The sequence below is a fragment of the Notolepis coatsorum genome (assembly GCF_963971535.1).
Source record: "Notolepis coatsorum genome assembly, chromosome: 3".
NCBI lineage: Eukaryota > Metazoa > Chordata > Actinopteri > Aulopiformes > Paralepididae > Notolepis > Notolepis coatsorum.
In genome coordinates this window covers 103,908,746-103,925,277 of record NC_140167.1, presented here as the reverse complement: position 1 = coordinate 103,925,277, position 16,532 = coordinate 103,908,746, and the positions used below count along the sequence as shown (strand labels likewise).

At 41.9% G+C, this 16,532-nt stretch overlaps 1 protein-coding gene across 1 annotated transcript in view; it reads left to right on the top strand.

Moving 5' to 3' along the window:
- frmpd4 (FERM and PDZ domain containing 4) overlaps positions 1-16,532 on the top strand; it is a 273,467-nt gene that overhangs the window by 215,418 nt on the left and 41,517 nt on the right. The window contains exons 3-6 of the mRNA XM_084310242.1: positions 1,190-1,350; positions 3,520-3,622; positions 14,991-15,036; positions 16,142-16,246. Of these exons, the coding sequence (XP_084166368.1) occupies positions 1,190-1,350; positions 3,520-3,622; positions 14,991-15,036; positions 16,142-16,246 (415 nt within the window). The remainder of the gene's footprint in view (positions 1-1,189; positions 1,351-3,519; positions 3,623-14,990; positions 15,037-16,141; positions 16,247-16,532) is intronic.

Below are 16,532 nucleotides of genomic sequence, written 5' to 3'. Positions count from 1 at the left end.
GCAAACATTGGAAATACTTCACCTATAGGTACAACCCTGCTTAGCTACACAATGTTGTTGTAACTAAGAGATTCGCTGAAGAAGACATTCGTGTTATGTGCATAGATCACAACATTTTCAACTATCAACTTCTAGATTATGAATGAATGAATGAATGAAAACTTTATTTAACAGATTGCAGAATGGGTACAATACAGTACGGCTCAATACATACAATTGTTAAGGGGATGCAGACCAGAGAAAGACGTTTGTCTTGTTTCCATCAGGGTCCCCCATTTTCATTTCATATAGACATTTATGACATACACAACATACATGACATTTATGGCATAGGGACATATAGGTATTTAGTACTGATACATTTGTGACATAATGGTATTCAAATATACAGTACTGTTACCCCTAGTACCTGACAGAGTATATACATATGATGGGGAGGGGACTGTACATTAGGAGGGGGTGGGTGGGTGGGAGGGAAATATACATACGGCGGGGAGGGAATATATACATGCGGTGGTGAGGAGACTGTCTATTAGGAGGTGGTGGGGGTTTTGGGCATTTACGGTGGCCAGTAAAGAGCCTCCCGTAGGTGCTCTTTAAGAGCGGTTTTGAATGTGGGCAGGGATTCACATTCCTTTACAGCTTTGGGTAGGGCGTTCCACATTGTTGTGGCATAATTGCGAAACGTGTTTAGTCCCTTGTTTGAGCCGAATCTGGGTTTAACATGATTTGTTGAGCTTCCTCTGGTGTAGTGGTTGTGGTATTCACTGACCTTTGGGAAGTATTTTGACATGTACATGGGCACCCCGGTCGTATAGTGTATCTTGTAGACCAGGCCCATTGCAAGTTGCTGTACTCTGTCGTCTACTCTAAGCCATCCTAGGTTGGCAAAGTGGGCAGGGGTGAGGTGGGTTCTGGGGTTGGGTTCTGGGACGTGAGCATTTCCTGGTCGATATGAAGACAATGGTGCTGTCTGACCGGTGGTCTACGGTGTTTTCACGTCGCCCTTTTGGTATCGCATTGGCTCGCTTGGAACCTCGACAGAGGTTATACAAAAAAGAGTAGCCTACCAGGCACTATCCACATCTTTTGCTCAATGGAAAACCAAAAAAGAGTCAGTTCCATGCGATTGAAAAGCAACTTTAGAGTATCTTTGCCATGACAGCTTGGATCTTCTCCCCCTATATAGCCACGTCTCCCAGAGCAACTCCTTGGAGGAGGTTCGTTTTGACGGGGACAGGTTCGTGCCTCCAGCCCCCCGGAAGGTGGAGATGAGACGAGACCCGGTTTTGGGATTTGGCTTCGTGGCGGGCAGCGAGAAACCGGTGGTGGTCCGTTCAGTCACACCAGGTAATGCAGCAACGCCTCCTCCTGTACTGTCGGTCCAAGTCACACTGAAATTACATCTTGGTAAATCTCATCTAATCTCAAATGTTTTATTTGGTGATGATTAACATTAAATGGATGCCAATAACGCTTTCATTGTTAATCTTTGATAGCGGCGTCGTGTTCAGCAGTGGTTCTCAACCTGGGGCTCAGGAAAATATATACCAATCCAACATAATGTTATTATTATTTATTTAATAATTTTGGTATAAAAAAAAATCTTGTGAAATAAAGAATATTTGAAGTCCAAATCCTTCCTCCAGTTAAGCTAAATATAGGAGAATTTTTGGAATTTTTGTGTCAAAGTACACAATTCTGTCTATGCTTGACTATGCAGGTGGGTCGCGAACAGGCATCCATCCCTCTGTTTTTTGTATCAGTTGTGAACCAAAAAGGTTGAGAACCACTTATTTACAGTACTGACCCTGACAGACACGTTGTGATGCCTTCTTAACAGATTCGACTGGACACACTAGCCGCACCACAGCGCGAGGCGCCGCTTGCTTTTTTCAGCGAGTGGGGACAGTGCCGGTGATAGAGAAACAAAGGAGAGAGACAGTTTCTCGGTCCGAGAGACAGGTGGTTTAAAATCATGGATTTAAAGAGTTATCAAGCTGACATAGACTGGCGTGTGGGGAAATCACATCTCTTTTATAATCACAGGTAGAGCTGATATCACGAGTTAAATAAAAACAGAGAGCTTGGTAACTCTATCCATGATTTTAAACCATTCTGTCTCTGTTTGTACCTGTGTGTGTTTCTCTGTAGTGTACACTGTACACACACACACACACACACACACACACACACACACACACACACACACACACACACACACACACACACACACACACACACACACACACACAGACGTGCAGGTTATCAGTTCTACCTGTGACAGCAGAGCAAACTGGCCCGTGGGGGAATCGATGCTGGTGTGAATAGCCAGGCCTACTGCGCGCAGGAGAAAAATCGTTTGCTGCACTTCGTGGCTATTCGGCCCTGGTCTGTTCCCAGGGTTATGACACTGTTCCACACACTATAACTAATCAATAAACAAATTGCCTAATCAATGTGTTATGAGCATCCAAGTTAATGTGAATTGTTACCCAAACATTTCAACAGTCCATCCCATCCGTAGACTCATCAATTATGTGTCAATATGTCTTATCAATTGATTGACAACAAGGTTGTTTCCAGATACTGGAAACATATCCTATCCTATTGCCATTAGGCTATACGGTGCATCTAAATGTTTTCTACACACTCATCTTGTTGTAGACCTTGACATGTGTTACTAACAGCTACATTTTGTCTTATTTTGTACATTTATTTTATTGGTCACGCTAGAGTTTGAATATACTCCACTCTTGTTGTAATTTGACTGGTAAGAGTGTCAGTCAAAATGCCTTTAAATGTAAATGTTCTATTATTATTTTCATGTGATTTAGTTTGTGTCAGTGTGAAAGAGTGTTCACTTTATAATATTATTCATGTCAAGAAGACTTCGAACATCAGAGTGACTTGATTTAATTTGCTGTGTAACTCTCACCGTCGACAGTCGACTAATGATTCTCTCTACACTGTCACACCAGTTCCGTTTCCCAACAGCATTATGGGAAAAGGTGACATTTTTTATATGAATGCCTTTTGAATGATATTTTCTTTGCTTTATTTTCAGTCTGACGTGAATATACACCGGGGAGCAATGCCGTCAACAGCAGCCATGTTTAACCCTTTCACTACCACACTACAGAAGGTTAACCTTTCACTACCACACTACAGACAGTTAACCGTCTGTAGTGTGGTAGTACAAGGATTAACCGTCTGTAGTGTGGTAGTGAAAGGGTTAACCGTCTGCAGTGTGGCAGTGAAAGGGTTCAAATATGCTGTGATGTAGATAGAATGCTAAAATGCAGCTAGAAGCTAGAAGGTGTGTGTGTGGGGGGAGGGGGGGGGGGGGACCCACTATGGTGATGAATCATGGACTTTCACTACAGTGCTCCCCAATGCAATGACTAAGCTCTCCACTATTCCAGCAGCCTTGGGCTGGCATGCAGCAGGAAATAAGACAGAGGAAATGAACCGTCTGCTATTTGTACCACTTAGCTATTGTTTGGTGTGTGTCGGCAGGGGGTCCATCGGAGGGCACGCTGGTCGCCGGGGACGAGATCATCATGATTAACGATGAGCCCGTGGGCTCCGCACCCCGGGAGAGGGTCATCGACCTTGTCAGGTAGTGTCACCAGACCAGATGCATTTTTTTTTGCTTGCTGTTCTGCTTTTCTTTTTTTCAAATTACATTACATGATAGCAAGTCTTAATTGCCCACAATCATTTAGAATTTGTTTTGATGTTTTAATGGTGATTAGCTCATTTGGGAATAAAAGTTAATGTGTTGCCTTGTGAAATAATGATGTATTTAGTTTGCTTCACATAGTGTCCCTTGTTCTAACCACAAGGATAACGCCACAGTATTTACTGCACTCGACCATTTGCATCATTCAAGGCTGAGATATTATAGCTGGCTACGCATTTTGCATACATAAAATAATTTCTTACCTGGAATAAACAAGCCCTGCAGTGAATGTTGTTCTTTCAACACCTTCTTAATGTCATCAAACAGCGACCTCTAAGCAAAAGAGCCCTTCTTGCTATTGCGTTTGGTTTACATGCTTTGTTTTGGTCTGATGTGTGGGTTGGATTTCAGTGGGTGTGGCCAGTGCTACTGCTGGCTCCTCAGGCCAAGATGTCACTGTTTGACAGCATTACAGATTCTTCCTTTAATGCTACGCACAGACTGTAGCAGATAGATCTGGCCAAATGTGGCTTCAAGTTGGCACTGCTGGCATTCGGTTGGCATTGGTCTGGTGGCATGTGAGCCGAGCAAGGACCAGGTGTGGCAGTGATGGCACTAGGGCTGTCTTAAATACTTCGAAGCTTCGTTCGATGGGCATGAGATTCGAATATGAAAATAAAATTTAATTATAAAACAGGAAAAAATTTAAGATGAGGTCGGACTCGGCACTGACAGATTTGTGTTCATTGTGCTGCTTTTATAAAGCCTCAAATGACGGCTTACAATATTTCATGAAAGCAAAGTGTTTTGTTTGTCTAAGATTTAAAAAGGTTTAAACTTTACAGCACTGACAAAGTTGAACAAAGTGATGTACAAGTCCCACAACATAAATATATATATTATCCCAAAGCTTTGAATTAAAATCGAATCTCAGCCCCGAAGCTTCTAATTCCAAAAAGAAATTCGAAGGTCAGCCCTAGATGGCACCATCTCTAAGACGGCAAACAAGATTTGGGCCGATAGTTGATAGGGATATTTGGCGCATACATCATTAGAACTTGGGGCCATATGGCTGGTCATACTGCTGGCTGAGGCATCATGGTCCAAACATTAGGACTGTCCCCTTATAGTTGATTAGTCCATTCATCTTAGTCAAACCAAGACTTCGATAGTCTCGATTTGTCTATTTTTATTTTTTATTTTTTTTTATTGCAAAACAAAAATTATTAAAAGTCAGTACTCAACACACAATGCATAATGAAACTAACAATCAAGGTGGCTAAAATGACATGCAAGTACAGAAACAGAAAACAAACAAAAAAGTCTATAATAATATTTTACCGTATACAGTATATATCCAACGAAATTACCAATTATACCAATGCCTTATACAGGATATACCCCTAATACCTATTTTCTAAAACCCTACACACATATGCTCCAGCTCGAACCCCCCCCTCCCGGACCCCTCCTTGGATAGTACCTCCATTATCCCTCACTCCTAACCAGACACTACCATTATAAGCTAGCTTTTATTCTCTCCACCACTTCTAACCACATTGACATTTTGGATTCGTTGAGACCCAGAATTCTTGCTGTAGATATTTCTTGATAAATCACATCGAGATATGTAAGAAACCAAACCTTCCGGCAAATTTTTTCTGGTTGAAACCAGCGTGATGCGATCAGTTTTTTAGCTACTGTGATACCCGATAAAACCAATCTCTTTAGCTGTGGATTTACTGCAAACTCAAAAACATCATTCAATAGTAATACAGAGGGGTGTACTGGTATATTCCAAGATACGAGTTTTGATAATTGATGGGTCACATCTTTCCAGAATGCCTTAACTGGTGGGCAGTCCCAATACATGTGCATAAATGTCCCTTCGTCTCCATTTGTACATTGGGAGCATTTTGAGTCTTGTTTAAGACCCATTCTGTTCAGTCTTATAGGAGTCAAGTATGTCCTGTGAATATAGTTAAGATTGATTTGTTGATGGTCCGGGTTCCTTGATGTAAGACGGACATTTGCCCATGCTTCTTGCCAATCAAAGTCACTTTCCAGGTCTGGTATATCCCTCCTCCAGACAGAGTCTAGTTGGAGGGTTTCATACGAGGACGTTAGTAATTGATAATAAAAACCTGATACAAAACCTCTCGATGTTTCTCTTTCATAGAAGAATTTGTGGTATCTGTGGTGTTCAACTGGTATGTGTAATGGAACACCGTGAGTCTTCAAACATAGGCGTAACTGTATGTAAAAAAGCCATGTGGACTCGTTGAGGTTAAACTTTGTGCATATTTCTCCATAACTACAAAAACCTTGGTTATTAAAAATATCCCCTAATGAGTGTATGCCTTGCTCTTCCCATATAGGGAATCTTATAGGACGTTTTTCAATTAAGAGTGCATTGTTATTGAATAAGGGAGTGTGATTATGCCATTTTTGAGGGTTAGGATATTTTTTTTGTGTTTCTTGCCATATCCGGATTGCATGGGTAATTATGGGGCCAAATTTCCGCTCACAGTGCTTGATTGGTAGTTTAGTGTGTGCTAAGTCCTTCAGTCTATGTGGCGCTACTATGTTTTCTTCCAATTTTCTCCAGGGCCCCGTTCCCCGTACCTGGTTCAACTAAGTCGATCAAGATGTCATTATCCAGATTCAGTTAACCCGATGTTTGAAGCCGGGATTTTCCTGTTCCTCGAAGGTGGATTCAGTCTCGTTAACTCAAGCCAGACTTGAGACCCAGGATAAGTGCATGTGCCCGCCTCAGCCGAGAAGGCAGCAAGTGTCGAGAGCAGAGATCCTGATTCTCTAGCGGCATTGATTGATTAATTGATTTAAAACTTTAGTAACATATTGCAGTACGGCTCAATCGCCTCGCCGACAAGTTAAATGCGTTATCTATAGGCTAATTTTAAGTCCCTCATTACCTCAATCAATCAGATTATATTTCTTTAAACTTGCCTGCTGGATTGAATAATCAAATGAGATCTTGCTAGCGAAAATAATTAGTTGAACTGTTATACAGAATAACGATACGGCTCTCTTCCCATTGATTGATGTATGGTCGATCTTTTACTTATCTCCACTGTGGTCTAACGGGTTCTTCTTTTGACTTTCACGCAGACGACCGGGGTTCGAAACCCGGTCTTTTCCTTCTTTTTGCGATGTAGGAATAATTCAATTTGGTGCACGTTGAGAGCTATATAAAGAATGACATCCTTAATGCATGTAGATTTATAATATTTTAACTTACAACTAGGCTACTTTGGCGTATAATCATTAATATTATATTCCAAAAAATTATATTGGAAACACGGGGATTCGAACACCAGTCGCTGGGTTGGCAGGATTGAGCACTACCGCTGCGCCACTGTGCCAGATGGGATAAATTCATTGTTTATACATTAATGAACGAGAGACCCGTGTTTAGAATATTCTTTATTTTGAATGAAGTTTTCTCTCTTTATCCTCATTCATTAATGTGACGTCAACGGCTCATTCAATTTCTCAAATCCGTCAAACAGCGCATCTCATCAGACATCTTAATCCCAGTTACAATTAAAATAACCACATAATGTGTACATCGCACCGAGCGAGCGCCACGGTATATATAACGTGCATTATTTAGGACAAAGTGAATTTAGTATCAGCATTTTGGGTCTATTTTACATTTCAAAAGCCCCCTCTGGAAGAATGGAGCACAAAAACGTAATTCAGAATGGTATAAAGCAGATCCTAGACTGTGGGAATAATTTCAGGAAACGCGCTGTCACTTTCTTTGCGGGGGCGTGGCTGTGCTTCATCCGGCTAACTTGAACTTAAACCCTGCTTTCGACCAGGCTCAAACTTTTGGATCTGTTGTCATGGTGATTTGGACAATCCAGGTACGGGGAGCCGGAAAGTCCAGCTTAAGTCAGACTTAACCGAAAGTTATCCGGCTAACTCAGTTATCCAGGTACGGGGAACGGGGCCCAGGATACCAATGCCTGGGGATCAAACCATATTGTCAATGGTCTTAATGTGTATGCCTTAAAATATTGTAAAAAATCTGCAACTGCCATGCCACCGTCTGCTTTATTTCTCTGTGCGGTGGATCTTTTTATGCGAGGTGGTTTGTTATTCCAAATAAATTTGTATGTGGAGGAGTGTAATCTTTTCCAGTAACCCTCTGGAGGGGGTAACGGTAGCATTGAACTGATGAAGTTGATTCTAGGTAGTACATCCATCTTAACTATTGATACCCTTGCCTGTACTGAGTTTTTAAGTTTTGCCCACCTGTTCTGTATTTTTGTGTAATTGTGCTTCACCGTTTGTCTTATGGTGGGAAATATTTCCACACCCAAGCATCTAAAATGTTTTACCATAGGTATCTCACCTGGGAGGGTTGTATCTTTTTTTGCATGGGTGTTAAGTGGAAGGAAAGCCGACTTCGGCCAATTTATTTTAAATCCCGATAAATCACCAAAGTTCTCTATCAACTTGAGTAGATGAGGCAATGTGGTGTTGGGGCTTTGCATGAACAATATTACGTTGTCCGCATATAGACTAATTTTATGTTGTGTGCCCTTGATTACGATTGGTTCTATGGATTGGGATTGTCTTATATATTGTGCTAAAGGCTCTAATGATAGATCGAATAGTCCGGGACTAAGAGGGCAACCCTGTCTGGCTGAGCGTGATACCGGAAAGATTTTGGAGATGAATGTACCTGTTGTAATCATGGCCGATGGGTCTTTGTATAATACTTTAATCATATCAATGAATCCTTTTCCTAACCCCATCCTTTCTAATACTGCCCATAGATACGACCATTCCAGCCTGTCAAAGGCTTTCATAGCATCCAGGGACAGCATCGCCTTAGGTATGGTGTCTTCTTTGTCTGCATCTAGTACGTGCAGTATTCGTCTTATGTTATCAGTGATCAGGCGACCGCTTATGAAGCCAGTTTGGTCCGGATGAACTAAAGACGTCATATGCTTTTGTAATCTGATGGCTAATACCTTAGAGTACAGTTTGACATCGGTTCCGAGGAGGCTTAAGGGTCTGTAACTACCGCACTCGGTGGGGTCTTTGTCTTTTTTGAGAAGGACTGAAATGAGTGCAATATTGTCGTGTTTATGGAAGCTCCCCTCCTTGACTGAGTATAAGATCATATTTAGTAATAAGGGTCCAATTATGTCCCAACAAGAAAGGTACATTTCTGATGGGATACCGTCTCTTCCAGGAGCCTTACCATTTTTCATTTCGGATATGGCCTTCTTGAGTTCCTCTAGTGTGATCGGTGCTTCTAACTGTTTAGCGTCATCCTCCGAAAGTTTAGGGAGAATAAGTTGATTAAGATATGTGTCCATTTTGTTTTGATCAAAGGTCGTTTCTGATTTATATAAGTCGGAGTAGAATTCTTTGAATGTATCGTTTATTATTTTGGGGTCTGTTTCAAGTACTTGTTGTTTTCTAATGGCAGTTATATCTGCAAATTTTGCATTAATTCTTAATCGCATGGCTAATAGGTGACTAGGTTTAGAACCTTGGGAGTACTGCTGTTGTCTTGTGCTGCGTATTTGCATTTCCGATTGTTGTCTGTATATGGCATTGATCTCTGTTTTTAGTACGTTAACTTGATTTTCTAGTCTAGTTGAGTTGTTGTATTTTAAAGAATTAAATAACGTTGAGTAAAGCCATTTCAGACAGTTTTGTGCATTGATTCTTGCGCATTATGGAGGAAAATCTATCAGTGAAATCCTTGATCATACCCTTTACCGACATCCATATTATTCTGGGGTCTTGCACCGCGTTTGCATTCTCCCGTAGGAATACTGTGAGAGCTTCTTTGAGTTGTGTAATGAATTCCTTGTTATTAAGCAGCATCGAATTAAAACGCCATCTTGGGGCCCGGGAAGATAGTATACCAAATGTTGCTTTTAGTAGTAAATAACAGTGATCTGATAGTGCATTGGGTATCATTACCACTTCATATTTATCAAATAGTCTCGGGGATGCAAAGACATAATCAATTCTGGATAATGTGTTATGTCTCGCCGATCGACAAGAGTACTTTCGGGTCGTGGGATTAAGTGAACGCCATAAATCATTTACACCTGTAATCTTTGACCAATCCTTTAATGCTTTAGATGCATTTTTTTGTTCGCTGGAAAAGGCGAGGTAAGATTTGTCCATCCTTGGATTCCAAATGGCATTAAAATCCGCACCTATTATAAATGAGTAATCGGGATGGTTTAACATTTCATCGGTTACTGTAGTGAAGAAACCCTCTTCGTACAAATTTGGGGCATATACCGCTGCCAACGCTATTTTCCTGTTATTGTGTACAATCCTAGCTATAGTTATACGTCCATCCGCATCCGACCATACCCCCTTTAATTCAATATTTAGCTTACGTCTGACGACTATGGCTACACCTCGAGTTCTCGTACCAAAAGAAGAGTGACTAATATTATGGTATATGTTATCCGCTAACGTATCTATGTCTTCCTCTAAAATGTGCGTTTCGCTTAGTAGAGCCACGTCCACATGTTCTTTTTTCATCAGTGTGAGCACGCTTTTGCGTTTGTGTTGTTTGTTTATCCCACCAGTGTTCCATATCATTATATTCAAACTAGCCATAATCTATGCATGTTTTTGTGTAGTTTTTGGTAATGCTTCTGGAGTGCGAAGCTACAATAGATGTACATCCAATTATTGAGGTCCCGTTGAGAGCCGAGCTTAAAAACATATATATATACAAATAAAAATCCCCTATTTTCCCCTCACCCAGAGAGTCGTACAGGCCTGTGTTCCAAAAACACATCCTCCGCGTATGACTCCCTCCCTTAGGCCACCGGATTGCCCAAACTGAGCTTTGTAATCCTAATCTTCCTATGCTAATTGCCATAGGATCTAACATTTTCATTCTAATACAATAGAATGTCGCTTTTGGTCTTGTCTATTTTCATGCTTTTATTCCCTTGCTGAATATTCCCTTTCCTGAAAAATTACAAGCATATCTCTTCTGCTGAGCACAAAATCATTCTGCATGATTGCATGTGAAAAGAAAATGGTTTGTCAATGAAATCGACTAATTGATTAGTCGACAAATCCTATAAATATTAGTTGACTAATGCCTTTTAGTGGAAAACAGCCCCACATAATGCAGTCCTGCTCTGGCCTCCAGATCTGGACCACCCATGGGGCATCATTCTTTGCTTCATGATTCATGAGTGTAAGGCAGGGGTGGGCAATTATTTTTCCCGGGGGGCCGAATGAGCAACTGAAAATATGTTGGAGGGCCGGGCCAAAATTCCAAACTCAATTATGCATAATATACATTTTATTTCTATATAAAAAGCAGTAAATGGCATTGTGTTGACCCCTGGTAAGAGTGTATGTTATTATTTGGCAATTAAAAGGTGAGGTTAGCTTTCAAAAATATCATTTATTCAAATAGAATTTATTTCCAAAATGATAAACAAAATGTGAAACATTAATAACAAAGGGCATGTATGAAAAAGTGCTATACAAATAAAGTTATTATTTTGAGTTTCATATACTATTGAAACAAGGATTTTCTTAGCTTTCTAAAGACATCACATCATCTTATAGCCAAAATAAACAAGACATGTCACTGAACTGTGTAAAGAAAAGTGTCCCAGTAGCCTTTTTTACTTTACATGCCTATATTAAACATTTAATGTTTTCAGAACTGTGCAAAAAAAAGAAAAAAAATAGTCCCATTTCACTTGTTATATTTCCACATTTTAGTGTTCTTCAGCTCTTTTTTTTTTTTCATTCAGTGTGATAAATCCAGTCTCTGTTGAGCTTTAACAAGTCCATCAAAGTCAGGTTGCATGTCTGAGGTGGATATGCGAAGCACAGCTGCCAGATGTTTATCAGTGAGAGAGGATCTGTACCTGGACTTGGTAAACGTCATGACTGAGAATGTCTGTTCACATATAGGTGGATCCAAAGAGAACCAACATCTTCTGAGCATGTCTCCTCATGTTTGGAAAGTTCTCCTCCTTGAGAGCAGAGTAGAACTCTAGCAGTGATGCTGACTTAAAGTGCTCTTTCAGTAGTGAATCAGACTGCAGGTCAATGAGTTCAAGCTGAACATCAGTGGGTGCACTATCAACACTGCAGGTAAAGGGAGAGGAAACCAGCTGCATTTCATCCTCAACCTTTTTGAAATCTTGAAAACGCCTTGAAAATTCATCATCCAGTGCTCCCAACATGGATGAGTACCTGTGCCGGTGATCAGCTGATGGTTTGACTTCTTTCAGGGTTTTCATGTGTTTGAGATCGTTGCTGCCTAGTTGCCTTGAAATTAATTGCAACTTTGTCATGAAGGCTTTCACATGGCTATGCATTTCATGAGCAAAAATGCCCTTGCCCTGCAGTTGTGTGTTCAGTAGGGATGGGTACCGTTCACATTTAAACCGATACGGTACCGGTACCTGTGAATCGATACCGGTACCCAACGGTACCTTTTTTCTGTACTTTAGCCTCAATTTTTTTTATCTACCTACCTCAGTTGTGAAAAAAGAAATCCAAACATCAAATAACCACACTTTCGACCGTTTTCGGCTTGCCCCGACTGCTTTGTTGTTGAATCAAGTCAAATCCTAGGTAAGCGTATATTGTGCGTGTGAACGTTGACATAAAAAAAAAGTAAAAGAAAAAAAAAAAAAAAAATTAATTATTATTATGTAATCTTATGCCGGTCAGAATCATCCCGCGGGCCGTACAATGCCCAGGTCTGGTGTAAGGGGTAATGTCACTGGGCTAGACCAAATTTGCTATGTGGGTAATAAAATCTGAAAGCCAAATAACTCAGACCTAATGAGGGTTTCTACAACCATAACGTAATTTGTTTATAATTTATGTTTTTAAATGTTTAGCATAAGCATTGAGAGAGTGTGGCATCTACATCTAACTATAAAGGAAGGAATCCCTCTCTGCGTGTGTCTGTCTGCTCTTTACATTTCTTGAGAACTGTTGATCTCAGTGTAGAATTTGGTGCCATTTGGCCAGACAGTGGCGCTATAGTGTGTGTCTGTCTGTCCTTTGCATATATTGAGAACTGTACTTCCGATCAACTTCACACACAGCAGGTGTATTGTTGAGGACCCAGGGGGGTGCAGTGTCAGATTTAGTGCCATTTGGCCAGATGGTGGCACTATAACAATTAACTTTACATTTGGCGGGTGTATTTCTGAAGATCCAAGGGAGTGCAGTGTCAAGTGTGAGGTCGATCGGATGAGCGGTTCTCAAAAAGCAGCCCTTCCGGGGGCCAAGAAATCGCCCGCTCCGAATGGGCATGCATTCCAAAAAGCCTCACTCTCTGAATGGGCACAGCCCGGGCAATGTTGCAAGCAGCAATACTGGGAGCCAAGCAATTGGCCCGTTCCGAAGGGGCCAACATTCCGAAATGCCCCCCGAACAAGCACTGCACTAGTCACATGTTATGGTTGCAGCTCTGCTTCTATTGTGTCAGAGCAGTGGTTCTCAATGTTTTTGGTGTCAAGGAGCCCCACATTGATGCCGCAGACCTCCATTTGATAAGATGTTGTCTCAGAGACCCCCATCTGAGAAGATTAATTATCACATAATTGTCTATACTGTAGGTGGGCAGATAACAGTGGAGATAGTGAAACACGTGCACGGAATAGTTATTCTTACAGTATACACAGTATACACTTCTACTCAATTAAATAATAGTTGAAATATTACCAATTTTCTGGGGTACCCCCTGCAACCCCCTCAAGAACCCCCGAGTCCCACGTTGAGAACCAACATGTTAAAGCATCACATTTCTTCTCCAAGGTTTACAACCTTAAAATAACAATCGGTTAGTTAGTTACAGTCCAGTATTGTAGTGTGACCTGTCCCATTCATCACGATTTAACTGTGTGTAGGTGTTGCTGTTTTTTCATGCGTCTCGTTAAATGTATGTCTTTGACCTGTGCTGAGTGACTGGCTCAGAGGGCTGGGTCCTCGTGTGACTTGTGCTGAGTGACTGGCTCAGAGGGCTGGGTCCTCGTGTGACCTGTGCTGCGGTGGGTAAACGGTAGATTTGTGCTATGAAATATGTCCATGTTGATGCCTCTCCATCTCTGCCCCTTAGGCCTCGACTGGGCGCTGTAAATTACTGTGTAGTATTCTCCTTCTCAGCCATAAAACTGCTCCCTTTTGAGTACTTTATTATGATAAAGCCGCTAATTGGGTATATTAGCCTCATTATTTGTTTGTGTTTCAGGGGTCTGTGTTTCAGGGGTCAAATGTGTCTGTATTTTACAAAATATCATACATTAACTTTGTATAATATGAAGAATGCAAGTGTAGTGGTGGCAGACTTCTTGCTGCGGTGGCCCCATACCGCTGTTTTTACCATTTGACACCATTTCTAAAACAAGTTCAAACTTCTTGCGGTATGTGCGTTCTTTATGGTGTAGACGGCGCACGCCCTCTCCATGAGCGTTCAGATTGTCTTATAGTTATTTCTGTCAAAGCAGAGTGTGTGTTCTCTCACCACAACAATGACAATCATAGCAACATGGCCTCTGTGGCCTCATCCGCATTGTTACAAATTCTTGGGGGCGCGCAGCTCTGGGCTCAGACTCTATACATAAAGTCACTCAGGCCACGTGCAATGTCGCCACTTACAGTAGCTATGCCGTGTAGACCACACAGGCCACAAGTAGCTTGGAGTGCGTTTAAAGTCGCACTTCACCAAAGAACAATGCTGATTTATTTTGCACATAATCTCACACACTAAACAGTTTTGCACCCCGTTAATTTAGTTTGAGATTATTAGAGCATGAGTTTGAATGTGGCCACCAGTGATGTCATTTTGACATTGAATCCTTGTGTTGTGTTAATTACACCCCATGGGAATGATGTAGATAGCAATACCTTGTCAAATAGGGACTGCTACCTTATCATTTCATGGTGCTGTAATTGACACAAAACGCAAGGATACAATGTCCCCAATGACATCCCTGGTGGCCATATTCAAACACATTTACTCTCAATAACTGTGTGCAAAACTGTTTAGAGTTTTTGGACGTGTGTGAGAGTATGTGCAAAATGAATCGGCATTGTTATTTGGTGAAGTACCCCTTTAAGACATCGCTCTCATCTTGTCCCCCCCAGAACACCTGTATGTCTCTCCCTCTCTCTCCCTCTCTGCAATGATCATCAGTACTCCAACTTTAAACACAACTTGATGGGAACAAAGGCAATTCTGAAAGAGGAACAGTTAAACAATGTGTTGTTTGTTTGTGTGTGTTCTGTCCTTCAGGAGCTGTAAGGAGTCCATAGTGTTGACGGTGGTTCAGCCGTACCCAGTGAGTTGCTTCTCTCCCCCTCCCATCTTCAAAGGTTTAATTCCAAAAGACACAGAGTAAATCCCCCAAGAGGAACACACACTTCAATAGGCCTGTGTGTGTGTATCTGTTTACTTTGTTGACTTTGTGAATGCAAGACGTGAGTCACTGCCTGGCGCTGTTAGAGCTGGAGCTGTAGCCTGGCGCTGTTAGAGCTGGAGCTGTAGCCTGGCGCTGTGGCTGCTAGAGCTGGAGCTGTAGCCTGGCGCTGTTAGAGCTGGAGCTGTTAGCCTGGTGCTGTGGCTGCTAGAGCTGGAGCTGTAGCCTGGTGCTGTGGCTGTTAGAGCTGGAGCTGTAGCCTGGTGCTGTGGCTGCTAGAGCTGGAGCTGTAGCCTGGCGCTGTGGCTGCTAGAGCTGGAGCTGTAGCCTGGTGCTGTGGCTGTTAGAGCTGGAGCTGTTAGCCTGGTGCTGTGGCTGCTAGAGCTGGAGCTGTAGCCTGGTGCTGTGGCTGTTAGAGCTGGAGCTGTAGCCTGGTGCTGTGGCTGCTAGAGCTGGAGCTGTAGCCTGGCGCTGTGGCTGCTAGAGCTGGAGCTGTAGCCTGGTGCTGTGGCTGCTAGAGCTGGAGCTGTAGCCTGGCGCTGTGGCTGCTAGAGCTGGAGCTGTAGCCTGGTGCTGTGGCTGCTAGAGCTGGAGCTGTAGCCTGGTGCTGTGGCTGTTAGAGCTGGAGCTGTTAGCCTGGCGCTGTGGCTGCTAGAGCTGGAGCTGTAGCCTGGTGCTGTGGCTGCTAGAGCTGGAGCTGTAGCCTGGCTAACTCAAAGCCATGCGAGTATTTTGGGTCTTCAAATCTTTTATTTCTTGAAACAAAAAAAAAGTCTGCCAGTGGCTTAACCCAATAACACCTGTTTCAATAAACTTCAAATTGATTCTAGAGTAGTCTACCAAGTAAGTTTTTCCAGTACTTTTTGTCTAGTTTGTGCTTTGTTTAGCTTGTTTCATGTAAGATGCCTACAATGTCTACAACTTCGGATGACAAGGTTAAAATTAGTTAGTATAGTTCCAGTGAAGGAGAACGACTGTTAATTAACTTGACTTTATTTTTTGTCTGTCTTCTTTTTTTCTCTTCAAGTCACCCAAATCTGCATTCATCAGCGCAGCCAAAAAGGCCAAGTTAAAGTCAAATCCGGTGAAAGTCCGTTTTGCGGAGGAGGTCATCATCAATGGCCAGGTCCCAGTAAGTCTCTTACATCAGGGCTGTCAATCGACACAAATATTTTATAGCGATGAACCAAAATGTTAAAGGGATATTTTTCAACAGTTTAATACCGGTACTCTTATCAACATGGGAGTGGTATGCTTACTTGTACTGTATATGCAAATGTTTGTTTATTTTATTAAATAAAATGAATAACCAAAATGACAAATACTGTCTGGAAATACAAAGGTACTGCATTCTGCTTTTTTACTTACTTTCTTTTACTGTATGAAGCACACTCAGGGGCTCATACAGAAACAAGCAT